At 46.1% G+C, this 27,509-nt stretch overlaps 1 protein-coding gene across 1 annotated transcript; it reads right to left on the bottom strand.

The window, feature by feature from the left end:
• Positions 1–21,468: 21,468 nt before the first annotated feature.
• LOC120963921 (uncharacterized) lies at positions 21,469–22,716 on the bottom strand. Its single transcript, XM_040388397.3, has 3 exons — positions 22,528–22,716; positions 22,296–22,442; positions 21,469–22,163 (listed from the first exon to the last, which is right to left on the bottom strand). The coding sequence occupies exons 1-3, from the start codon at positions 22,582–22,584 to the stop codon at positions 21,978–21,980; spliced, it is 390 nt and encodes a 129-aa protein (XP_040244331.1). The 5' UTR covers positions 22,585–22,716; the 3' UTR covers positions 21,469–21,977.
• Positions 22,717–27,509: the final 4,793 nt, after the last annotated feature.

The raw sequence follows: 27,509 nt of genomic DNA, 5'->3' as shown, positions 1-27,509 counted from the left end.
TCAGACTCGGAATCCCGGTTACAAGATGTTTCGACAATGGTAAAACAAGACCAGCAAGACCACCCAACTGTGCCGACAAATCCCAATAGGAGCTGCACATATCTCGTTCTCAGGGCACACCGGATGAGCGAAGCGTACAGGTACCAACGTAACCCAAGTTGCCAAGGGACGGTCCCGCACGGTGCTCTAGTTTGGACCAACACTCAGAGGAGAACTGGCCCGGGGGGGTAAAATAAAGATGACCCTCGGGAGCGTGACTCCCCAGGGAAAAAGGCTTAGGTGGCAAATGTTAAAACCAAGGTTGGGCCTTGCTGGAGGAGTTTTATTCAAAGCGAACTATCAAGGGGTTCCCATAACACCCAACCGCGTAAGGAACACAAAATCAAGGAACATAACACCGGTATGACAGAAACTAGGGCGGCAAGAGTGGAACAAAACACCAGGCATAAGGCCGAGCCTTCCACCCTTTACCCAGTATATAGATGCATTAATTAAAATAAGAGATATTGTGATATCCCAACATATCCATGTTCCAACATGGAACAAACTTCATCTTCACCTGCAACTAGCAACGCTATAAGAAGGGCTGAGCAAAAGCGGTAACTTAGTCAAACAATGGTTTGCTAGGAAAGGATGGTTAGAGGCTTGACATGGCAATATGGGAGGCATGATATAGCAAGTGGTAGGTAGCGCGGCATAGCAATAGAGCGAACAACTAGCAAGCAAAGATAGAAGTGATTTCAAGGGTATGTCATCTTGCCTGAGATCCCGCAAGGAAGAAGAACGAGTCCATGAAGAACACAAATGGACATAGTCGAACGAACCCTCACAACTCCGGAATGAAACTGAAGCTAACGAGAGAAGCAAACCGGAAAGAAGCAAACAACATGGTAAACATCCATCACATACACATGGCATGATGCACAAACAAGTATGATGCATGTCCATATAAAGAGGCATGGCATGGCAAGGTGCACAAACAATACTACAAATTAAGTGGAGCTCAATATGCAATGAGTTGCATATTGACAAAACACCACATCAAATATTTAGTTCTCTCTCGTTTATGTACCCAACAAAATTAACTGTGGTTAAGCATGGCAAGAGGTGAAGCATAATAACACTATCTATTTAGTCAAGTTTAAATGAGGCCGGAAATAATAAATAACAATTGCGGAAGATCCCCATATGTCATTTAGCAATTTAAATCAAAAAACAATTTTAAACGTTTTAAATGTTATTATCATGATGCGGATGACATGTGCAAGTTTTAAGCAATTTTATGGAAATGTTGACATGAGCATGATACGAGGCATTTGTCGCCATGGCGGAAGGAAAAGGGTGCCACGGTGATGAGGACATGACTACCTTGGATACGACCAAAAATATTGCATACATGCATATTTGTCAGGTGATTTCTAGTGCAAACTATTCAATAATCTATTTATGTTATCCAGAACAAAAATACTTCACACACTATTGTGTTTTGTCTAATTGCAGGTGTATGGGACATTTGTACAATCCACATATGAAGATAGGGGAAAAGGAGAAGTTTAGGTTCTGTTCAAAAAGTCCTCTCACGTCACTTTTGGGCCAAGAGAAGATAGAGTCCAAGTCTCTCACGTTCTGGATTCAGATTCGGACTGCACAGACATACCTGACTCAAAACGCCAACAACTTTTTCATACGGAATCCGAATTGGGTGATTCGTTTTTTGTTGGAAAGTACATTTCGTCCTCTTTCCAACCCAATTGGATTCACCTTTAAATTCGTCCGGAGCGTTGAGATATGCACGAAACAATCTGACAGTGCAGCAGAATCCGAGTCAAACAACAAGTCCAAAGGTGTTGCATCACCTCCACTTGGGCCCATGAGCCTTGTACGACCTAGTGTTGGTTTTAGGCTGCCTTGGGACGTCCTCCCACCTCCTTGGCCGCCACCCCTTGCTCCTATATAAGTAGATCCATCTAGTAGCTTTTTCCTTGGAATTTGTTTACTTAAAAGTTAGCCATTGCAACTTCGTGTACTTCGTTTGTGTCCAACGACCAGACCAAGACCGCTTACGGATCCCCACCTTCATCGATACTTCATCTATTTCGCAATATTCAGATTGCATTATCATATTCTTGTTTGTTCTTCGATTGCGTGCAGGAATAGACCTTCGTGGTCAGGCTGATCGTGCTTCCGGCATCGTCAGTAACCTCAGGAGATTGGTTTAGCGATTGCTATGGCGGAACGTCGAGCACGTTTGTAGTCGGATCGTCAAAGTCGACTCCGCCAAATCGATAGTTATCATCTCATCGAAAGATCGGGACACCCTCGCCTCTATCAAGTGGTATCAGAGCCAGGTTGCTCGGTGCGAATTTCCAGTTTCCCCTAGATTAGATTTATTTTTCTTACCTATTGTCCAAAAAAGCCACAAAAAAGTTAGATCTATTCATCATTTTGTCCAAGCCAGTCTGAGCCTTTGCAATATTCTTTTCATTGTTTGCATTATTGAATTATCGGTTGCATCGTTGTGTCGAGTTGCTGGCCTTAGGGTCTAGTTCGTTTAGAGTTTCGAGTTTTGTTCACATTAGTCACGTCGCCGCTGCATCATTATCCCTTCCGCTGTCCACCACACCATCCATCAATTTCCACCACGTGCTACCCATAGTTCATTGTCACAATCATAGTTGAGGTCGTTCACATCTTCGCTTGATCCAATCTGCATCTTATCTAGTTTGTCTTGGAAAGAGGGAGAGAAAAAAGACAGAGAAAAAAAAGAAGTCGGAGAAAAAAGAGAGAAAGAAAAAAAAAGTGTGAGGAAAAAAAAGAGAGAAAAAAAACATAATTCGGATCTATCTAGACTCAATCTCGTAGTTGAATTCGGATTGGAATCTGTTTTGTGCACTGTTCAGTAAAACAGGCATAACTTCCTCATACGAAGTCCGTTTTGGCTCCGCGAGTACTCACATGAAAGCTAGCGACGATCCGCATCTAAATAGTTTCAGAGACTAGTTCAATATTTGACACCTCAAAATCGTCTTCTATATAGGTCTTTTTGCCCTCCGAAGTTCGCGGACACAGCTTATTCCAGTTTTTCAAGCCAGTTTCAGAATTCTTTGACTCCTCATATCAACTCGGAATTGAGTGATTCTTTTTGCATTGGAAAGCTTGAGTTAGTAGCATTCTTTGAAAAAAATTATCAGAAAATTGGCTCAAACTTTTCAAGAGGAAAGTTGGAGAGAGAGTTGTTGTATATCCTGCTTGGCAGTTGTTTTTCATCATTATCTTTACTGCCGTTGTGATCTTCACTTATATCTTGCTGTCCAGAGCTACTTAGTATCCTTCATTGATGCTAGTTGTGCTACGCCGTGACCTCATTAGTGTTCTAGGCTCGCGTCTCTAGTCCGGTGTAGCCTAGGACCAGCACAGTACCGTCGTTGAGCGTTTATTCAACATTGCATCTCTGAATTGATTATTGCTAATATTTTGCTACCATATATAGCCAACCCAGCTCCACATATTTCTGCACCGTGTATACGTACGTTCCCCTGGCAATCGCTTTACACAACCTTCAGAGTTATTTGACACCGCTGGTTGCCTGTCACTACCTGCTGCTTGGTAAGAACTTGTAAGATATTGATATTTGCTTTACTGTGAGCACTTTACAACCACATCCTAGTAGTTCATAGGAACATTATTCTCGAATTTTGTTTCTTGTTTCTACTAATCATAACAGGTTTCGGAGATAGACGTTCTTGGACGACGGACACATCTTCACCATCACGAGAGTTGGGACAACACACACAAGCACATGGTCAGGTTATCTCTTTACCGTCATTTGAGGGTAGATTTAATCCTGCTATTTATCTAGCTTGGGAGCTTGAAATAGAACAAGTTTTTAGTCACCATGACTTTTCCGAACTTGAGCGAGTACAAGTTACCACTAGAGCATTTACTGGTTTTGCTTCTATTTGGTGGAGTGTGCATTGTAAGAAAACCATTGATAACCAACCCACAACTTGGAAAGATTTGAAAGATGTAATGAGACAACAATTTTTCCCTCCTTACTATCGTCATGAATTGCTTCATAAATTTGAACAATTTAAACAAGTTAACAACACTGTTCATGCTTACTACCAAGAGTTCAAATCTTATATGCATCAGTGTGACATAGAAGAATCTGAGGATGATACAATGAATAGATTTTTTGGTGGTTTGAACCATGATATTCAGGCAAGATTTCAGTATATTCCTCATTGCATTACTGGTATGTATGTTCGCGCTTGTACCTTTGAGAGGCAGATACAGGAGGATGCATTGGGTGACTACAACAACTACTATTCCAGTTCATGCTCACCACCGCCGGCCGGTTCCTCCACCGTTGCACCTACTAGAGCAGCCCCACCTCAGATTGTGAGTGCGACATCATCTCAAGAGTATGGTACATTTTCAACGTCCGTACCTACATCAGCTACGTCTTTGCGACAAGGTAACAGTAAAGGTATTGATGATATAACTTCACATGATAATGATGCATGCCTAGTTAACTTGAATGCATCATGTGTTGAGTTACCTATTGATTTGAGCACACCACCTATTTTAGAGAATCTTGTTACTGTCATGAATGCGTCATGTGATCAAACAACTGAAATATCAACAATTTTGAGTGCACCCATTGAATTAACTGTTGATGCAAAAGAACCAATGTTTAATCATTTTGGTGATGCTGGTGCCACGGCAACATCCCGGTTCCGGCAACTCGATTGAGATGCTGGTGCAAAGGAAGAAGTGTGGGTGCGCGAAACGTGCAAGAGTGACGGGGAGTGATCCCGGATACCAGGTGTCCCACATGTCGGTGGCATGGCTTACGGTGAACGTGCAAGGAACAATTCGGACACGGTCCAAACATACGGTGCATCTCATACAGCAAACATGCATTCGTTCACGACGGTCGTCTCGGTGGTTATACCTTCGATGCGTGCAATCAGGACGGGACGAGTTCGACGCAGTGTAGATGGAAGTAGACGTTCTCGCAACGATAGTGGAAGTAGTGGTTCACGAGTCGAAGAGGAAGTAGTCGTTCATGTTCCGTAGATGTTTCGGGGTTGCCGGTAGTTGTACACAGTCGTTGTTGGACTTGACGGATCCGAGGTCTCCGGGCGTAGTGGTACTTGGCGATTTCGGAGACGGCGGAAGACGAACTTGGCGGTCCTCGTTGACCTGGTACTTGGCGTATCCAGTCTCCGGGATCGTCGCGGTTCTTGGTGTCTCGTGTAACTGGCATCCTTTCGACCTTGAGAGAGAAGAAACAGAACGGCCACAGTGCACGATGGGAAGGGTCCTGCAGCAACAGGAGGTCGATGGCGGAGCAGCAGCAAGACGAAGTGGGCCGACGTCGGCCTTAGCGTGGAGCAAGGGAAGCAGAGCTTCTGGAGGCTGGAGAGGCCATGGACGTCGGGCGCGCGATGCCACAGGGAGGAGGCAAGACCTCTGTGGCGCGTGGAGAGGGTCATGGTCAGGCTCGACCATGTTGAGGAGGCCGTGGCGGAGCGAGCGGGAGGCGCTGGACGCGGTCACACACGCGCCCAGCGGGGCACGCGGGAGGCAGGAGGCGAGGCAAGGCGTCGGAGGAAGCTTGCGAGGGGCCATGGCGAGGAGGCAGAGGCGCTGCGAACTGCATTGGCGGGCGTGATCTTGGAGAACCCCAGCCGGAGGACGAGGCAGGGACATACCCAGGCGACGGGGATGGACAGCGTCGGTGGAGATGCAGGGCAACAGGCCAGTGGCGGGGCTTGACGGGTCCAGGCGAGGTCCGGCGACCGGGCGACGGGGCGCGCTGGCGATGATGGGGATCGGGCGCGGGGCTCCTGCGTGCGGGATCGAGCGAGAGGCTCTCACTCCTCTTTGGCGGCGCGAGCAGGGGAAGGAGATGGGGTCGAGGAGAGAAGGGGATCGGACCAGGGTTAGGGTTATAGGCGCGGCTGGGCCTTGGGCCAAATGGACTGCGGGGAAGCAGGCCGGCTTGGCTGTTGGGCTCTCTTCTCTCTCTCACTCTAAAGAAAATAAAAACAAAACAGAGATAAGAAAGAAAAGAAAGAGAGGTCAGGGGAAGAAGTTTGGACACGCGGATAATTTTTTCGGACTCACAAAAATGTGCTTGTTCCGAGAAAATAGAAGAGGCCATGATTGAAAGATTTAAATTCAAACTCATTTGATTTAAATTCAAATGATTTGAATAGGAAGTGAGGGTTGGGAAGGTCCAAAAATGTTCGGATTTTTGGTGGAGCTCCGGAATATGATGAAAGAATATATGGCAAGGTTGGAGACCAAGAATTAAGATAACAAAGGCATTGGGATAATTTACAAGTGTGTTATGGTGATTTCCAAATTAAAGAAATATTTAATATAGCTCCCTAATATTGGGAGGATATGTTATAAAGAGAAGTCACCCTTCCCTCGATTTAAATAGATCAACCATCTATGCAATTTATTAGTTGAGTTGAGATGCAAAGATTAATGACATGATGGCATGATGACATGATGCAATGCAAAAATAAAAGAGCAAGCACAAAAGAAACACACGGAGATCACGAAAATATGGAAGTCTTCTGAAGCATCGGTCTTGGGGCGTCACACGCAGAGCAGGCCCTCCGTGAGAAGTACGAAGCCAGGGTGATTAAAGCTGAGCAGGAGCTGCAACAGGCCGTGAAGAAATGCGAGACCTTGGAGCAGAGTTTAACGGAGAAGGAATCCGAACTCACCAAGGTGCATCAGGCCGCGAGCGATGCCCGGGGGGAAACCCAAAGCACCCTGCAGGGGATCCAAGAGGCGAGGAAGATCGCGGCGGGTAAGGCTTTCTCCTTGTAAAGCAAGTTTTTGAGGAGAAAATTATGTTTCTGATTTTGAATTCGGATTTCTCCAGGGGTGTTTGCGGAGCTGCCCCGCAGCATAGCGGATGCCGCCCAATTCTACCGGGCCGAAGAAAGGAACACTGCGGATAAGCTCTTCTGGTCGCAGTATTTGGCACCGAATTATCTGGTGCCTTTTGCCGATCAACTGAAACAGCTGATCGAACTGCATAAGGCGGCGAAACTGGCCATCAAGGATTTGATTATCCGGATATGGCCCGCCGAGCCGATTCCAAGCAGCTACTTTGGGCTCGTGAAGCGGCTTGTAATCGCTTGCCCCCGACTTGATGTCATCAAGCGGTCGGTCTGCATAGAGGGTGCGCGAATGGCCTTCGCCCGCGCAAAGGTGCACTGGGGGAAGATGGATGCGGAGAAGCTGATGACCGAAGGGCCGCCAGAGGGGAAGGAGCACCGCAAGCCCGAATTATATTATGAAAATGTCCTTAAAGGATCCTACCTTGCAGCGGAGTTATGTACCAAGGACATTATATTTCCATGAATGCAAATCATGTCGTCCTTTGTAAATGTCTGAACAGGGTCATTTATACTATTTATTTCCTGTTATATAAAAGTTTACCCTCCTGTGCGGCCGTTTTATATGTTAAACCTGAGAGTTGGCCAGTCGTCGGCTTCTGCCCCCACGTAAGAAGTACGGGGGTGTTCGGGATAAACCTGAGCGCTCTTTATCCCAGTTTTGGGTCCTTCGAAGGAGGTGCTCAGTGCAACGAACCAGGCAATCGGACTATAGGGCTTTATCACTCTCACTTAGCCATAGGAGCTTTAGTAAGGTAGGCGCAGCCCCTGGTGTTCGGAATACCGTACTAGGGGCTCTATAAGCACTTGATCGGAGAAAAAAAACCGATCCATCGCACGCTGCATTGGTTATGGCATTATGCAGGAGAAATCCTTAAAGATTTTATGACCTCTCAAACAGCTGACCAGCTCTCGCCGTATCATGACAGTCAGTTTTCGGCTTTCTCTACTGAGGTGTTCGTCCGGAAGAACCGGGACACAATCGCAGTAGTTCTCCCAGTGCTACCTTAGCCGATATAGCGGAACGTAAGGTACCAAAACATGGGAGCCGGGCAAACCCAACTATTGACCCAAGACATGATTCGGAGCTGATGCATATAATGCTATAGGTTCGGTGTGCCGAACTTCCCCGAAGGTGTTCGGACTTTATTGCCGTGCTGTGGGTAAAACAAAGCCCCTGGCACGTTTAAAGGCATATCGTGGTGTACGGATGCCACTCGATAAAAGAGCTTTAATAAGAAATGACAGCAGAAAAGTGACATACAAATCCACATATTTTATTTGAATAGTACGTCGATGCGTATAAAACAGGTAATAATGGAAAAGAAATATGACTGTGGCACCTGCTGAGACCAGGGAAGACGAAGCTGCGTGCGGATCCGGAGTATAGTCGGATGGTCATCGCGGGGAACATCTAAGGATTCCTTTGCGCGTTCGGGCTGCCTCCATATTGCCCGTCCTGGTCGACGCAAAGGTGTGCCTGCAAATGAAATGTAAGAAATGTTTGTGTGCCGGAGAGCGGTTGAGCCGCTGTATGCGGCATATCTTGGCCTTTGCCGGAGTGTTTAATTGAGCTCTGGACGAGCCGGGCTATGCTGCCGCGAAGTAGTGCGGAGTCCTTCAGCGGTATCCAGGAGCCTGGCCGTCGACTCGAGGTTCGGCTGCAAGGTGTTGCTCATTGCTTTTGCTGTTAAGGCAGCGGTGTGCTTGTTGCTGCCGGAGGAAAGGTCGGCCTTGCTCTTAACCGTGATGACGCCGCGCGGACCGGGCATCTTGAGCTTACGGTAGGCGTAGTGTGGTACCGCGTTAAATCGAGCGAACGTGGTTCGTCCGAGCAGTGTCTGATAATCACTGCGGAAGGGGACGATTTCGAAGGTTAACTCTTCGGTGCGGTAATTGTCTGGTGATCCGAAGACTACCTCAAGGGCAATGGAGCTTGTACAACTGGCTTCCACACCTGGTATAATGCCTTTGAAAGTGGCTGTAGTGGGTTTGATCATCGAATGATCGATGCCCATCTTTGCGCACTATGTCCTGATAAAGCAGGTTTAAGCTGCTGCCTCCATCCATAAGGACTCGTGTGAGGCGGAACCCGTTAATTATTGGGTCAAGGACTAGTGCGGTTGGATTGCCCTGATTGGCGTTGACCGGACGATCTGTGTGGTTGAAGGTGACCGACCCTAGTTTATATTGTGGGACGGTTGGTTCCGTTAAGTCGGCATCCCTAGGGGTGCGTGTCGGGTCCGGTCTGGGGATTTGGGTGGTGTTTACCACGTTCACCGTTTGAATTTGCAGGGGAAATTTCTTTTGCCCTCCTGTGTTCGGTGATCTGGGCTCTTCGTCGCCATCATCGCTTTGAGACCCCCCTTTATTGTTTTTGGCGCCTGTCCTGCCGGCTTGTTTGAAGACCCAGCATTCTCTGTCAGTATGGGTGGCTGGCGTCCCTGGGGTGCCATGAATTTGGCATTGACGATCGAGTATGCGGTCCAGACTGGATGGACCCGAATTGTTATTTTCGAGGGGCCCTTTTCGCTGACCGGACTTTGAGCCACTAAACCCGGCATTAACTGACGTATCTTCGGCATTTTCACCATGTTTGCGGCGCTTGTGTTTGTTGCGTCACGGTTTGCCGTTGCCATCCCTTGCCTCTGATGAGCTAGGTTTGCTTGCTGTGTTGTTACTACGAGCCAACCAGCTATCTTCGCCCGCACAAAAGCGGGTCATAAGTGTTGTGAGGGCTGCCATGGATTTTGGCTTCTCTTGACCGAGTTGCTGGGCGAGCCACTCGTCACAGATGTTATGCTTAATGCCGCTAAGGCCTCTGCATCCGGACAGTCAACAATTTGGTTCTTCTTAGTTAGGAACCGGGTCCAGAATTTCCTGGCCGATTCCCCTGGCTGCTGAGTTATATGACTTAAATCGTCAGCATCCGGCGGTCGCACATAAGTGCCCTGGAAATTGTCCAGGAATGCATCTGCCAGGCTCTCCCAACTTCCGATGGAGTTTGCCGGCAAGCTATTCAGCCAATGCCGAGCCGGCCCTTTGAGTTTTAGCGGGAGGTACTTGATGGCGTGTAGATCGTCCCCGCGGGCCATATGAATGTGGAGGAAGAAATCTTCTATCCATACCGCGGGGTCTATAGTACCATCATATGATTCAACGTTCACGGGTTTAAACCCTTTTGGGAATTCATGATCCATTACTTCATCAGTGAAGCATAGGGGGTGTGTGGCGCCTCTGTGCCGGGCTATGTCACGATGCAATTCATACAAGTCTTGTCTGCTGTATTCGGCCCGGCCGGACTTGCTTTTAGTGTATCCGGCGTGATGATCACCGTCACGCATTAGGGCGCGACCCCGTGATCCGTAGATCGATCTTGTATGCCCTGCTTTGTTTTTAATACGTCTCGCAGGTCCCGCGTGTTGCCCCGGGCCTTGGTGTTTTTGTTTGCCTGGCGACGTGGTGCTGGCTGGGCTTCGGGCTGATATGCCTCTCTGTCTCGGCCACGAGGTGGTCGATCAGCCGCATCATACGCTGGTAATGTAGGTTTTAATGCTTCCTCCTCGAGTTGGGGTAGCAACCTGTGTTTTGGGTAACTCTTGGTTGGGCGTTCGAGTTCGTATTCCTCGGCCGCCAGGACTTCAGTCCATCTGTCCGCTAGCAGATCTTGATCAGCTTGAAGTTGTTGTTGCTTTTTCAGGCTGTTTGCTGTGGCTACAAGCTGGCGCTTGAAGCGCTCCTGCTCGACGGGATCCTCAGGCACGATAAATCCTTCGTCGTCGAGGCTCACCTCGTCTTCGGAGAGAGGCATGTAATTGTCATCCTCTGATTCTCCGTCTGCTGCCTGTCCCGGAGGACTAGCTTGTTCGTCCTCCCGCTCGAATTCTGGCTGGAGGGGATTATCATCGTCTTCGGCACTATCCGGGGCGTTATTGTCTCTCGTGCCGGTATCGCTGCTTTTGCTATGGCGGGACTTAGAGTGGCGCCGCTGACGTCGGTGCTTGGATTGCTTCTTGGAGGGGTTATCCTCCGCTGTCTTATCGCCATCGCCTTCTTTGGGAGTGTCCACCATGTATATGTCATACGATGAGGTGGCAGTCCAGCGCCCTGTGGGCGGTGGTTCTTGTTCGTCTCCTGCATCGTCGTCCATACCGTCGATGTCTTCGGAGCCGAATTCGAGCATGTTGGTTAAATCATCGACAGTGGCTACTAAGTGGGTGGTGGGTGGGGAGCGAATTTCTTCGTCGTCCGCATCCCAATCTAGCCGGACATAGTTCGTCCAAGGGTCTCCTGACAGGGAGAGAGACCTTAACGAGTTTAGCACGTCGCCAAAGGGCGAGTGCTGAAAGATATCCGCGAAGGTAAACTCCATGATCGATGCCCAATCGGATTCGACAGGCACGGACGCAAGCGGCTCGGAGCCCGTGGCCGGGGACGAATCCAACGGTTCGGCAACGCGGCTCTCGTAGGAGGTGAGGTCAATATTCGGCTCTATCGCCACTAAGAGTGCGGCCTCCGTGGCGGGGTCTATCCACCCGTCCTCAGATGGCGCAATTTGTTCCGGATCGAGGGCCGGAGTAGTTGCAGGTGCGATCTCCTGAACACTGTCCGACGGCATAGCTAAGTCATGCTCGTCGTGACTGTGCAGCGCACTTGACATGGGCTCGAATCCGTCGAAGATCAAGTCTCCGCGGATGTCGGCAGTGTAATTTAAGTTTCCAAACCAGACCTGATGGCCAGGGGCGTAGCTCTCGATCTGCTCCAGATGGCCAAGTGAGTTGGCCCGCAGTGCGAAGCCGCCGAACACGAAGATCTGTTCGGGGAGGAAAACCTCACCCTGGATCGTATCATTGCCGATGATTGAAGGGGCCATCAAACCTTATGGTGACGACACAGTGGAACTCTCCATGAAAGCACCAATGTCGGTGTCAAAACCGGCGGATCTCGGGTAGGGGGTCCCGAACTGTGCGTCTAAGGCGGATGGTAACAGGAGGCGGGGGACACGATGTTTACCCAGGTTTGGGCCCTCTCGATGGAGGTAATACCCTACTTCCTGCTTGATTGATCTTGATGATATGAGTATTACAAGAGTTGATCTACCACGAGATCGTAGAGGCTAAACCCTAGAAGCTAGCCTATGGTATGATTGTTGTTGTCCTACGGACTAAACCCTCCGGTTTATATAGACATCGGAGGGGGCTAGGGTTACACAGAGTCGGTTACAAGGGAGCAGATGTACATATCCGTATTGCCAAGCTTGCCTTCCACGCCAAGGAGAGTCCCATCCGGACACGGGACGAAGTCTTCAATCTTGTATCTTCATAGTCCAACAGTCCGGCTAAAGGATATAGTCCGGCTGTCCGAGGACCCCCTCATCCAGGACTCCCTCACCCGCAAGAGAAGAAATCGACGAAGAAGGGGTACCGATGTGGGCCGGCCTTGGCGAAACCAGCGGGGACGACGCGTGTGGCAGGGTGCCCCGTCGTCTTCCTCCCCCACAGGGGCAAGAAGTTCTTGAGGTGGACCGCGTCGACCGTCGAAGGGAAGTAGGTGAGTTGCGTCCGCCGCACCACCAACTCGCTCTCCAGCGCCTCCTTCTCCCCGGCGTCCTTGGCTGCTGCCTTGCCCTTGCTGATTTTGGGTGCCATGACGGTTGGGAGAAGGCGAAGGGTCAAGAGCAATGGGGGCGCAACGGCAGCAAGCAGAGGCAAGAGCTTCGAATCTTTTGCCCGAGGAAGAAGAGGGGAACGGTGGTTCCGAGATTGGAAGAGGCGCAGAGGGTAAATGAGCAGCGCGCCTGCGGTTTTTCCTTTTTATGGGGAAGGCGCGGGCCGCCTCTTTACCATTTATCACGATGTGATGCATGAGGGAAGCAACTGCCCCACGCATGACCCCCACGTCATGCACGACCCCCACGTCGCGCATTCAAAGCGGGTCGTGGGGAAGCGCAACTGACGAGGGGAGTTACTGCAGTAAAACTCGGCCCCGCACACCCGCGCACCATTTTGGTCCTAGCCCAACAAAGCGTCGCGCTTATGTGTGGCCCAGGCCCGGGGGCTCCTGTCGATGTACAAAAGTAGGGGTCCTATTTTATACCCCTTTACTTGTGCACGGGCAGTTAGAGCCGCGCCTGCGGCCACACTTAGCGGGTCAGAGGAAGAGAACAAAGCCACAAGACAACCAGAGCAACGCCAAGCCAGGGACACGAAGAGCAGAAGGGCGAGGTGAACTCCCCGGCAAGGCCCTTGCCGGGGCGGCCTCCACAGCCCCGACAAGAACCTTGCCGGGGCAACTTGCCCAACGCCAGCAGGGCTGCCACCCTTGAGCCTAAGAGTTCTGACGCCCTCAACCACATTGGAACCAAAGCTCGGGAGGCGCCTCCGTGGTGGCATGCAAATCTTTGTGAAGACCAAGAACATACAAGACTAGATGAGAATCAGAAGACGGAGATCCTCGGCAAGATCCTTGCCGAGGATACCCACGAGACCCCCCCCCCCCCCGGCAAGACCCTTGCCGGGGACGCCCACGACGCCGTGGCAAGACCCTTGCCGGGGCCCCGGCAAGACTCTTGCCGAAGACATCCGCGGGGCGACAGCCAGGCCCCCCCCCCCCCCCAGCCAAGACTCCACCGCCGTTTCCACACAGCTGCCAGCCCACCAACTAGGCGAGCACCTGCATAGCAACGTGCGGCCTCCAGGCCAACTCAGCAAGCACCTGCGTGGTGGCATGCAGATCTTCGTGAAGACTCTGCCACCGCACCAACTCAGCAGCCAGCCAGCTAGCGTGGCACTACACGCCTCATCAGCTCGGACGCGCGTCGAAGCCAGGCGGGGTGGCGACAGCTGGGACGAGCTTCCTTGCCATCCCCGATAAAGCAAGAAGGGACGTCGGTAGCGCATTAAATGCGTTTGTCCTACGGTGCCAGGAGATAGACTCGACTACTGTACAACTTTCCACCTCCTGTGTGCCACTATGGCAGCCCCTTTGGACTATAAAAGGAGGCCCGCGGTGTACTGAGGAAGGATTCGGACTTTTTGGACCCTGCACGCTTTGTAGCTAGTCCAAGAACACCAGATAAACATAAACCAGCAGGAGTAGGCTATTACGCATCACTTGCGGCCCGAACCTAGATAATCCCCCTGCGTTGATCTTTCAAACCCGCTCTTCCACACCCCGGCGCCCGCCAACCGTAGCAAAAGGGATTCTTCGTGATCCCGTAGGTGTCGTTTCCCCCGACACACTTGGGATTTATATCTATTAATCACTATGAGGAACTTGAAAGATGAAAGAACCAAGATTTATCCCTCAACTACGAGGGGAGGTAAGGAACTGCCATCTAGCTCTGCACTTGATTCACCTTCTGTTTTGAGTAAACTTGCGACACCTACACCTGTTATTGATATGTCGCATGTTATTGATGATGCCACTTCTGCTATGCATGATGCTTATGATGAAACTACTTCTATGCTTGATAATACTGTGCCATTAGGTGAATTTCTTGAGGAACAACTTGCTAGGGTTAGAGAGAATGAAATTATTGAAACGGATAATATTGATGAAAGTGATGATGAAGATTCTCCTCCTAGATATGAACTGCCTGATGTGCCTGAGGGTTATGTTATGGATGAAGAAACTGCTAGAGACCTTTTTGCTTGCAAAGATAGATATGATCTTAAGAAACTGTTAGCTAAGTTGAAAGAAAATTCTTTGAATGCTAGAATGAAATATGACCCTGCTTTGGCTACTTCACCTATCTGTATTTCTGGTAAGGATTATGATTTCTTTGTCGATCCTGAGTTAATTACTTTGGTTGAATTTGATCCTTTTTATGGCTATGAATCTAAAACTGTTGTGGCACATCTTACTAAATTGAATGACATAGCCACCCTATTCACTCATGAGGAAAAAATTCGTTACTACTATATCCTTAAGTTATTTCCGTTCTCATTAAAGGGTGGTGCTAAAACATGGTTTAATTCTCTTGCTCCTGGTTGTGTGCCTAGTCCCCAGGATATGATTTATTACTTCTCTGCTAAATATTTCCCCGCTCATAAGAAACAAGTTGCCTTAAGGGAAATATATAATTTTGTGCAAATTCAAGAAGAGAGTCTCCCACAAGCTTGGGGGAGGCTTCTCCGATTACTTAATGCTTTGCCTGATCATCTTCTCAAGAAAAATGAAATACTTGATATCTTTTATAATGGACTAACCGATGCTTCCAGAAACCACCTGGATAGTTGTGTTGGTTGTGTTTTCAGGGAAAGAACTGTTGAGCAAGATGGATTGCTATTGAATAATATATTGAGTAATGATAATGATTGGACACGTCCTGGACCAACTCCTAAGCCAACTCCGAAGAAAAGGGGTATTCTATTTCTCAGTCCTGAGGATATGCAAGAGGCAAAGAAATCTATGAAAGAAACGGGTATTAAAGCTGAAGATGTTAAGAATTTACCACCTATTGAAGAAATACATGGTCTTGATAACCCGACACGGGTAGTAAAGGTAAATTCACTCTATAGATTTGATGAAGGGGATATTCCTCTTAATAAGTCTGCTAGCCAATGCTTGGATGAGTTTGGTAGTTTTATTGTTAAACAAGAAAACTTCAATGCTTATGTTGGTAGACAATTGAAACATAATGCTTATATGATTGAACACTTGAGTGATCATATGTCTAGAGTTAAAGGTGACCTTAAACTTATTAGTAAACACGCTTCTATGGTTACCACTCAAGTAGAACAAGTGCTTAAAGCACAAGATGACTTGCTCAATGAATTAAATAATAAGAAAAATGATAATGTTGTTAGAGTTGTGACTAGAGGGGGTAGAATGACTCAGGAACCTTTGTATCCTGAGGGACACCCTAAGAGAGTTGAGCAAGATTCTCAGAGAACTAATGTTGATACATCCAGTCCTTCTAAAAATAAGCAAAAGAAAAATGATAGGACTTTGCATGCTTCTAGTGAACCTTTTGTTGACACACTTGAGATCCCAATGATATTTCTATTTCTGATGCTGAAACACAATCTGGTAATGAACATGAACCTAGTGATAATATTAATGATGATGTTCATATTGATGCTCAACCTAGCAATAACAATGATGTAGAGATTGAACCTGCTGTTGATCTTGATAACCCACAATCAAAGAATCAACGTTATGATAAGAGAGACTTCGTTGCTAAGAAGCACGGTAAAGAAAGAGAACCATGGGTTCAGAAACCCATGCCTTTTCCTCCTAAACCATCCAAGAAAAAGGATGCTGAGGATTTTGAGCGCTTTGCTGAAATGATTAGACCTATCTTCTTGCGTATGCGTTTGACTGATATGCTTAAAATGAATCCTAATGCTAAGTATATGAAGATATTGTTACAAATAAAAGAAAGATACCGGAAGCTGAAATTTCCACCATGCTTGCCAATTATACTTTTAAAGGTGGAATACCTAAGAAACTAGGAGATCCAGGAGTACCAACTATACCATGCTCCATTAAAAGGAACTATGTTAAAACTGCTTTATGTGATCTTGGAGCCGGTGTTAGTGTTATGCCTCTCTCTTTATATCGTAGACTTGATTTGAATAAGTTGACACCTACTAAAATATCTTTGCAAATGGCCGATAAATCAACTGCTATACATGTCGGTATTTGTGAGGATGTGCCTGTTGTGGTTGCAAACGTTACTATTTTAACGGACTTTGTTATTCTTGATATTCCTGAGGACGATAGTATGTCTATTATCCTTGGTAGACCCTTTTTGAATACTGCAGGGGCTGTTATTGATTGCAACAAAGGCAATTTCACTTTTCATGTTAATGGTAATGAGCATATGATACACTTTCCGAGGAAACAATCTCAAGTCCATAGTATCAATTCTATTGGAAAATTTTCAACGATTACTATCGGAGGTTTTGAATTCCCTCTCCCCACTGTCAAGAAGAAATATGATATTCTTATTGTTGGGGACATGCATATCTCCGTTGAGGTAACCTAGTGTTATTCGAAAATTCTCCGGTTTTATGCGATTCGGAAAGAGTTTGTTAACAAGACTTGATCAACCTTGTTAGTGGATTCCTTTTGATGAGCACGAGATGGATGAAGTTAGAAAGCACAACTCTCTGTACCCTCCTTTTACTTTCTGTTATTTAGATTAAATAAAGAAAAAATAGTATTTTCTGTCTGTTTTCTGAATTATCCTTGCAATAAAAAATACCACGAAAATAAAAGTTCTCCAAATGTCCTGAAAATGAAAAATGAATTTTTGTAGAATATTTAAGAATATCTGGCACTGAGAACACACCAGGTGGACCCACCATCTGGCCACGAGGGCACAGGGCACGCCCACCCCCTGGGGGGCGCCCCCTGCCTCGTGGACCCCACATGGACCCCCTCCACTTATTCCAGCACCCACTCACTTCGTCTTCCTCCAGAAAAAATCCTCCCATAGCTCAAACCCGTGTTCTAGCTCATCTTGCTGCCATTTTCGATCTCTTTTCTCAAAGCTCCATTCACAAAACTGTTTGGGGAGATTGTTCTTCGGTATGTGACTCCTCCAATGGTTCAATTAGTTTTTGTTCTAGTGCTTTATTTATTGCAAATTTTTGCTGCTAAGGTGACCCTGTTCTTGAGCTTGCATGTCAAATTTATATGGTCCAAAGTAGTTTTAATGCATGATATAGCCTCTAGGCACTTGTGGGAGTAGTTGCTATCAATCTTGTTGAGTTTGGTTCACTTTTATTTTGAGTCACTAAAAATTCCAGAAATTTTCAGAGGGAGAAAATGTAGAAGAGATTGTTGAGAGGCTCTTCGAGCCGAAGCTCGAAGGATAAGCAGAAAGAGGAAAAGTTGCTGCCCCCTGTTTTTCTAGATTATAAGAGCACGTACCTCATCTTGCCAGAGGCCATTTATGCATACTGGAGGCTGACACAAGTCCCAGAGCCTGAGCCTGAGCCACCACTTGACCCTTATCGACAGTCTGTTTATCAGTGGGATCCGAAGGAGATCGCCAACCAGTGGCACCCTGAGGACCCTCCTCAGTACACCGGAGAGAGTAGTTTCGATCCGTGGGCATAGACCAACTTAGGTCAAAAGCCTAAGCTTGGGGGAGTATGTATTTCTCACCGACATTACATTCATGTTCACACACTAATGCCAGTTGTCGGTGCTCATAATTTTTCATTGTACTATCCATGATAGTTTATTTTCTATTTTAAGCCTTCTTCTTGTGTGTTTGAAAAACCTTAAGAAAAACCAAAAAAAATTAGTTGTAGCTTTTAGCTAGTTTACTTTCCATGCCTGTAGTAGTAGTAATTAAAAGAAAACCCAAAAAGATTTCTCGTTCTTCTTTTGCTTGTTGGGAGCTTTCCCATGTAAATAGTTTTATTTCTTTTCTTTTCTTTGGGGGTCGAGAGGACAAGACCATGATGAAAATGTTGAGTGGCTCTCATATGCATTATTGTTGATTTAACCAAGAGCCTATATTACCTTGTCTTCTCCCTTGTATTGAATGCTTGCAGATTCCAGCTCAGTCCAATGCACGTGCACTATTATTATTATTATCCACACCGTTCGGTCGTGCGGGTGAAAGGCAATAATGACAATATATGATGGACTGATTGAGATGAGAGAAGCTGGTATGAACTCGACCTATCTTGTTTTTGTAAATATGATTAGTTCATCGTTCCTGATTCAGCCTATTATGGATGAAACATGTTTGCGATGACAATTAGAGATTATAGTTGCTCATGCCATGCTTAATTAGCTAGGAGTTTATAATGGTTTACCTTGCGTGCCAACATGCTATTAAAATGGTTGTGATGTGGTGTGATAGGGTGGTATCCTCCTTTGAACGATTCGAGTGGCTTGACTTGGCACATGTTCATGCATGTAGTTGAAACAAAATCAACATAGCCTCCACGATATTTATGTTCATGGTGATTTATATCCTACTCATGCTTGCACTCATTGTTTATTAATCTTAATGCATGTTCATGATTGTTGTCGCTCCCTAGTTGGTCGCTTCCCAGTCTCTTTCTAGCCTTCACTTGTACTAAGCGGGAATACTACTTGTGCATCCACTTTCATAAACCCCAAAGTTATTCCATATGAGTCCACCATACCTTCCTATATGCGGTATTTACCTGCCATTCCAAGTAAATTTGTATGTGCCAAACTCTAAACCTTCAAATGAAATTCTGTTTTGTATGCTCGAATAGCTCATGTATCAACTAGGGCTGTCTATATCTTCCATGCTAGGTGGGTTATTCTCATGATGAGTGGACTCCGCTCCTCATTCACGAGAAAATGGCCGGTAACCGGGATGCCCAGTCCCATGCTCAAATCAAATCAAAATAATTGCAAACAAAACTCCCCCAGGATTGTTGTTAGTTGGAGGCACCCGTTGTTTCAGACAAGTCATGGATTGATGTTTGTTGGTGGTGGGGAGTATAAACTTTACCATTCTGTTTGGGAACCGCCTATAATGTGTGTAGCATGGAAGATATCGAGACCTCTTGGTTGTTATGTTGACAATGAAAGTATGCCACTCAAAATATTATTTATCTTTGTTTCAAAACTCGAGCTCTGGCACCTCTACAAATCCCTGCTTCCCTCTGTGAAGGGCCTGTCTATTTACTTTTATGTAGAGTCATCATCCTCTTATTAAAAAGCACCAGTTGGAGAGCACCGCTGTCATTCCCATGCATTGCTATTAATTTACACCGAGTATGACTGTGAATGGATCTCTTTTACCATGAATTACAATGTCTAGTTAGTCCTTGATCTTCAGGGGTGCTCTGCATTTTTGTTTTGCGGTCTCAGAAAGGGCTAGCGAGATACCATCTTGTTATATCATGTTAAGATTGTTTTGAGAAGGTGTTGTCATCCAAGATTTATTATTATTGCTCGCCTAGTTGATTATGCCATTGATATGAGTAAATATGAGACCTAAATGTTATTGTGAATATGGTTAGTTCATAATCTTTGCTGAAAACTTGAATGCTGGCTTTACATATTTGCAACAACAAGATCAAACAGAGTTTGTAAAAGTTTTTCTTTATCACTTTCAGTTTGTCAACTAAATTGCTTGAGGACAAGCAAAGGTTTAAGCTTTGGGGAGTTGATACGTCTCCAACGTATCTACTTTTCCAAACACTTTTGCCCTTGTTTTGGACTCTAACTTGCATGATTTCAATGGAACTAACACGGACTGACGTTGTTTTCAGCAGAACTGCCATGGTGTTATTTTTGTGCGGAAATAAAAGTTCTCGAAATGACCTGAAAATCCACGGAGACACGTGTTGGAATTAATAAAAAAATATTAGCGAAAGAATCAGCATCAGGGGGCCCATACCCTGTCCACGAGGGTGCAGGGCGCCCCCCAGGGCACGCCCCCTGCCTCGTGGGCCCCCTGGGACTCCACCGACCTCAACTCCAACTCCATATATTCACGTTCGGGGAGAAAAAAATCAGAGAGAAGGATTCATCGCGTTTTACGATATGGAGCCCCCGCCAAGCCCTAATCTTCCTCGGGAGGGCTGATCTGGAGTCCGTTCGGGGCTCCCGAGAGGGGAATCCGTCGCCATCATCATCACCCATCCTCCATCACCAATTTCATGATGCTCACCGCTGTGCGTGAGTAATCTCATCGTAGGCTTGCTGGACGGTGATGGGTTGGATGAGATTTACCATGTAATCGAGTTAGTTTTGTTAGGGTTTGATCCCTAGTATCCATTATGTTCTAAGATTGATGTTGCTATGACTTTGCTATGCTTAAAGCTTGTCACTAGGGCCCGAGTGCCATGATTTCATCTGAACCTATTATGTTTTCATGAATATATGTGAGTTCTTGATCCTATCTTGCAAGTCAATAGTCACCTACTATGTGTTATGATCCGGCAACCCCGAAGTGACAATAATCGGGACCACTCCCGGTGATGACCATAGTTTGAGGAGTTCATGTATTCACTAAGTGTTAATGCTTTGGTCCGGTACTCTATTAAAAGGAGGCCTTAATATCCCTTGGTTTCCAATAGGACCCCACTGCCACGGGAGGGTAGGACAAAAGATGACATGCAAGTTCTTTTCCATAAGCACGTATGACTATATTCGGAATACATGCCTATATTACATTGATGAACTGGAGCTAGTTCTATGTCACCCTATGTTGTAACTGTTGCATGAGGAATCACATCCGACATAATTATCCATCATTGATCCATTGCCTACGAGCTTTTCACATATTGATCTTTGCTTAGTTACTTTTCCGTTGCCACTGTTACGATTGCTACAAAAACTGCTACTGTTACTTTTGCCACCGTTACTGCTACTTCCATACTACTTTGCTACTAAATACTTTGCTGCAGATATTAAGTCTTTCAGGTGTGGTTGAATTGACAACTCAACTGCTAATACTTGAGAATATTCTTTGGCTCCCCTTGAGTCGAATCAATAAATTTGGGTTGAATACTCTACCCTTGAAAACTGTTGCGATCCCCTATACTTGTGGGTTATCAAATATGTACCAATGTTGTTAGGTTACTTCTTTATTTAAACAGCAACACAGCATGTCGATTCAATTCTAATCATTTCACAACATATTACATTGAGAACCAAATCCGATGCACTTAACATTCAGTTCACAGGCAAGATAAATTCAGTTGACAACCAAATCCATTTCACAACATACTTAGACAAATTCAGTTTACACAGGGACAAGAACAAGATAAGTTCAGTCAAAACCATTCAGCATCTCCTTAAGCTTCCTTATCTTCTCCTTGGTCTCCTCTTTGTGTTTGAATAAGTCACCAATCATGTACTCAAGCTTTCTCTTCTCTTGCTTCAATTGATCCCTCTCCTGCATGACTTGGTCCCTCTCTTTCTCTGCCTTAGCCCTGAATACCTGATGAATGTTTGTTATTGATTTTTTAGTGCTCTTCTTCTTCTCAAGCTCTTCCTTCAGATCAGCCAGAGCAATTTGTGTGTTGCCTAATTGGCTCATTGCCTGCTCCTTTTCAGCCACCATCTTGGCAAAAGCAAGCTTGAAATGTCTCAGCTCATTCTCCATTTTGTCTTCTCTTCCATGATCTTCAAGTTCTCTTCAAAACTCAACACATTTTGTGTTAGCCTTTGTTTTGTCTCCTCTTCATACATGCTCCATATGGTAGATAGGCTCATCTTCAATGCTTCAGGCCACTCAGGGTCTATCTGTTCCACATAGGTGCATTTAGGTACTTCCTATCATCCAAACAAAGATTCCATTAAGTGACATTATTTAGTTATCTGTAAATCTTCAGATAAAAGCCACCCTGCCACTGTCAAATGATGAAATGAAATTAAAATGGCACTATTATCTGGATTTTTACAAACCTTGTGTGCACAAGCCAGGAATCTTCTTCCACTGTCAACTGATTGAAAAGCCACATGCTTCTCACACAAAGATCCATGCTCACATGTAAAGCTAGGCAGATCTGTGGCCGGGCCAGTCCATTCTTTACAGAAAATTGTGGCAGGAGGCTAAAAAAATAAAAATTTGCATTTGTTAAGTATAACCCTAGAAGCTGTTTAACCCTAGTTGCGGGGAGGGGAGGACATGACTAACCTTGCTGGTCACCGAGTCATCTTCAGAAGAGGTTGGGAGATCATCCCAGGACACCATGGTTGCTGCTGGAGACCAGGGGAATAGGAGCAGAGGAAGGTCAAATAGAGGAGGAAAATGGAGGATGAAGATGAAGATCTGGTGGAAGAGGAGGAAAAAGAAGGGGATCTGGTGGTTGCTCTGGTGGTGTTGGTGGACCAAAGGTGCATGCATAATGCAAGTTGCAGGGTGTGCAAGTACAAACTTGAACCAGTTGGTGGACCAAATGTGCATGCATAAGGCAAAGCTGTTGAGCAAGTTAACTGAATTTGCTGACAAAATTCAGTTAACTTCAGTAGCATCAACAGACAAAATTCAGTTAACTTATTTTGGATTGTTGCCTTATATAGCAACAACACACTTTTGGATTGTTGCCTTATATAGCAACAAGACAGCATCAACAAGACAGCATCAATAGCATAAACTACACTATTTTATAGCACTTCATCATTGCCACTTACTTAGTTCAACTTAATTAGTTCAGCAAGACAGCATCAACAGCCTTATATAGCAACTAGACAGTAGCATCAACAGCCTTATATAGCAACTGGGATTGATCATCAACATCAACAGAGAACATAAAACATAAAACAGCAGGAGATCTCAAACTGCATCAACAGCATAGTTCGACTACCACTTAGTTCAACAGCACATAGTTCAACAACCAGCCAACACATAGTACTTCAACATTGGCAACAAAAATTAGAAATAACTTATGTGCTTAATATACAAGCACACCTAACAAAACTACACTATTTTATAACTTATATGCTGAAAATTTGTATATTTCAGCATACCTAACTAACAGCAACTGCGTCTTCTTCATGTTGGCAACTGCCATCTTCTTCATCTTCTGCAGGCGCTCCGAGCGGCGAACCTCCATGGCAACTGTCACCTTCCTCTTCTTCTTCCTCTCTGGCTGTGCTGCAACGTCAACCTGTGCTTCCAGGCCCAAGACCACCTCCACCTCCTACTTGACGATGTCAGGAACATCTGGAAGCAGCTCAACGTCGATGGGGCGATGCTTGTCACCCTCCCTGGCGACGGGCACCACCACCTGGTCCTCCGGCTCGGGGACGACGGGCGCTGCCACCTTGACCTCCGGCTCGTCGTCAGAGAGGATAATCACCTCCGGCTCCTCCCCGCCAGCCGACTAGGACGAGTCGGTGTCGTAGCCAGAGGTGTCGTCGGAGTCGTACTCTGAGTCGAACGAGTCGGCGTTGGAGACGTCATCGCACACCAGCAGCTCGGGCTGGAAGCGGTCCCAGTACGTCGTGTTGATAGGTGCGGGGACGACCACTTCGACATCCTTGACGCGCTCCATCCTGGAGGAAACGCGATGCGGATCGAGCTACCGCGGGGTGGTGGCGGACCGATACATCCACTACCGCGCGCGCTACCGCGGGTCATCGGAGCGAGTCTCCTGCATCCCGAAACAGAGGACCGACACCGAGAGATACCTTTGGGGTCGGTGATGGCGCGGTCCAGCTCATCCTCGGTCATGACCTTGAGGAGGCCACGCGTGTGGTGATGCATCATTCTGATGCTGGGGAACCACTGCCCGATCTCCTTCAGGTCGGCGAGCATGGCCTTGTCGTCGTCTGCCAGGTCGTCAATGAGCCTCTGCCAGGCGAGGCTGTTGTCCACGGCGTCGAGCCGTCGACGGCAGTGTGGTGCTTGGAGGCAGGGGATTTCTTGACGGCGGAGTGGGAGTTTGGTAGCAGGGTAACCGAGGCGACGTGGGTGGACTGTGGACTGGAGGTGAGTGGAGAGTGGAGCGGTGGGTGGGTGGGCTTAAAGAGCAAAGAAGGAAACCGAATCGGCATGGGCCATTGGGCCACTAGCAACCACTAAATAGTTAGTTTAGTACCTGCCCTTGATCAAAGCACTAGTACTACCCCACTGGCATTGCCCCCAACGTTCAATACCACAGGTCCTGGGTTCGAGACCCAGGCAAAACTTTTTTGCTTGATTTTTTTTTCTTTAATCAAAATTTGGTACATATGTTCAGTTTGCATCAAATTCAGCAATACAAATTCAGTCATAAAAATTGAATGTGCATGAAATTCAGCAAAAATGGGCAGAGAAGCAAAAATTCCGTGTGCATCAAGTTCAGTTTGCATCAAATTACTTAATGTTAGTGGATAGAGAAGCATCAAATTACTCAATGAACCACTTATGTGTGGTACATTTGAAATGAGACACTGAATGAACTACATTTGAGCTCTAGTAGTTTCAAACACTCAGATTTAAGTTTCTGCCAAAAAATCACTGAAATACAAGTGCAACAGCACTGCTTCATCTGAACTCATCAAACATGTTGACTCTTTTCTTCTTGGGCACATGTCCACTTGGCCCTCCTGCTTGCTTCTTCTCTTTAGCTCTTCTTCTCTTGGCCTCTTCTTGCCGTTTCTTCTTTGCTTCTTGATCTTGTTTTTTCTTCAGTGCTGCAATAGCTCTCTTTGCTTCTTTCTCTTCTCTTTATTGCTGCCTCTGCCTTAGCTGCAATTGCATCAATTGCCCTGGCCTCCTTCTCTTCTTGTAGTGATGCTTTTCTTGCTGCTGAAGCTTCCAGCTTTGCTGTTGTTTCCTCAGCCTTCTTCTCTTTTGCCGCTCTTCTTCTTCTGGCTGCCTTCTCTGCTTTCCTGATAGCAATTTCATGCCTCTTTGCTTCAGCCTACTCTTCTCTCCTCTCTGCCATCTCATTCATTGCCTCTAGTGCTTCATCTCTTCTGGCTATCATCTGCCTTTCTTTATCTCTTTTCATCTTCAGCAACTTCATGGTCAGGTTGCCACCATTTTGTAGTAGTTGTTGTATGTGCTGAAGCTTGAGAACTGGATGCCTGTAATATGATTGATGAATCTGGCAGAGTGCCTTCAGTTTCTTCTCTAGGTACAGGCCTAGACTGCTGCATCTTTGAAGCATTGTACATCCAAAGTCTTGCACCTGTACACAGCCAATCATCACATGCTACCATCACTGGTGTATCATATTAAATACAACCTAAAAGAAATGGACAAAAAGGATTAGAATTTACCTGAAAGACAACTGGTGTATCATATTCATCCTCTTGTTGCTGCACTGGGCAACATTCTGTGTGGCATTGACATCCTCCTGTGTAAGTTGGCCATCATCTTGTGTGACATGAACCTCCTCCTGTGTGACTTGCCCACCATCTTGTGTGACATGAACCTCCTCTTGTGTGACATGGCCATCTTCCTGTTGTGCCATAACTGGTTCATCATCAGGCACATCCTCAGGAATAGCCCTTGCCCCCCTTCTCACTGGTAGTTTTGGCAAAATGCCAGCTTTTCTAGTATTACATCCTTTGATGTTGTGGCCCTATTCATGGCAGTATGAACATGTTATTCTGCCTCCATGTCTGGTCAGTACCTTTGTGCCATCTTTCTTTTCAATCTCATAAGGCTGCTTTCTCCTACTCTTGTTTGAAGGCCTCCTTACTTTCTTTTCATAGACAGGTGGTTTGATTTCACAACCATTCATCTTCTGCCACTCACTCCTATCTTTGCAAGGCTTGATAATTGGTTTGTATGCTAACTTGAATGCTTCAATACTGTAGCAGGAGTGCACCAAACTCTCTGGGTCAATTCTCTCATGTCTGCAGCATGCAATTGCATGGTGGCATGGAACTCCACTAAGATCCCACCTTTTGCATGTACAACTCTCTTCCTTGAGGTTAACAATGTATGTCTTGCTCCTGTTGTCAACCTGGAAAATGCCATCACCAGCCCCTGAAACCATGCATGTAGCTGCCAGCTCTATATTCCTTTCAATTCTTTTTCTTATTTTTGAGCATACAGAACCAGGCCAGATCTCTACCTCTTTTCTTTTGTTGTAGAATCTGACCATTAGCTGGGTTTTGATCTTCTCAATCATTGATCTGAGATGCATCTCCCTGGCCTTAAGAATATATTTGTTGAAAACCTCACAGTTGTTGTTCAGAAAGATATCACACTTGACCAATTCTCTTTGGAAGCCCCTAATCCAAGTGTTGGGTGGTAGTTTCTCAAGCCATTTGTATGCTTCTAGGCTGATGACCTTCATTTCCTCCATGCTTGCAGCCCACAGTTCTGGTGTTGTGCTCCTTGCACACTTCCATAACTGGTTCTTAAGAACATCTCCTTTGTGTGTTTGCTGAAAATTCTGCCATATATGCCTAACACAGTGTCTGTGCTCTGGATTAGAAAAGTGCGGCCTCACTCCCTTGATCAGCCCCTTTTGCTTGTCTGATATTATAGACTATGGCTCTGTGTTCAGAATTTGCAAGTCACTCTTCAGATTTGACAGAAACCATTTCCATGTGTCAGCGTTCTCTACCTCAACAACTGCAAAAGCTAGAGGGTAAATGCAATCATTAGGATCCATGCCAATAGCACACAACATAACACCTCCATACTTTGTCTTCAAGTGGCATCCATCCAAACAAATGACAGGCCTACAGGCTTGCATGAAACCCCTTTTGCAGGCATCCAGAGAGAAATAACAACTCCCAAATATGCCATCATGGACACCTACTGTAACGCCCGGATAATTAGGCTATAGTAAAACTCTCCTAATGATGCCATGTCATCTCTGTTACTATTGCTAATCAAGTGTTAGTTCAAAACATTTCAAATTCAAAAATGAATTAGTGACAAACACCCAAAGTTTTCAAAAGTTGAAACAAAAATGTTCGGACAGTGCCAAATATGGCATAAGTAATTATGGTGTAGAAGACACATTTTATAAAATACTTAAAAGCCCTAAATTAAATAAAATAGAAAAGGAAAATGAAATAAAGAAAAAGAATAAAACCAGAAACAAACAAATACAAAAAATAAAAGGCAGCCAACCCCGCCCCCACTGGACCAGGCGGCCCAGCTCACAGCCAGGCCGGCCCACTTGGCCCATCCGGCCGACCCAGCCCACTCCCCCGTTCCCCCGG

The sequence above is a fragment of the Aegilops tauschii genome, chromosome 5 (genome assembly GCF_002575655.3).
Source record: "Aegilops tauschii subsp. strangulata cultivar AL8/78 chromosome 5, Aet v6.0, whole genome shotgun sequence".
Classification (NCBI taxonomy): domain Eukaryota; kingdom Viridiplantae; phylum Streptophyta; class Magnoliopsida; order Poales; family Poaceae; genus Aegilops; species Aegilops tauschii.
This window is presented reverse-complemented; position numbering and strand designations above follow the sequence as displayed.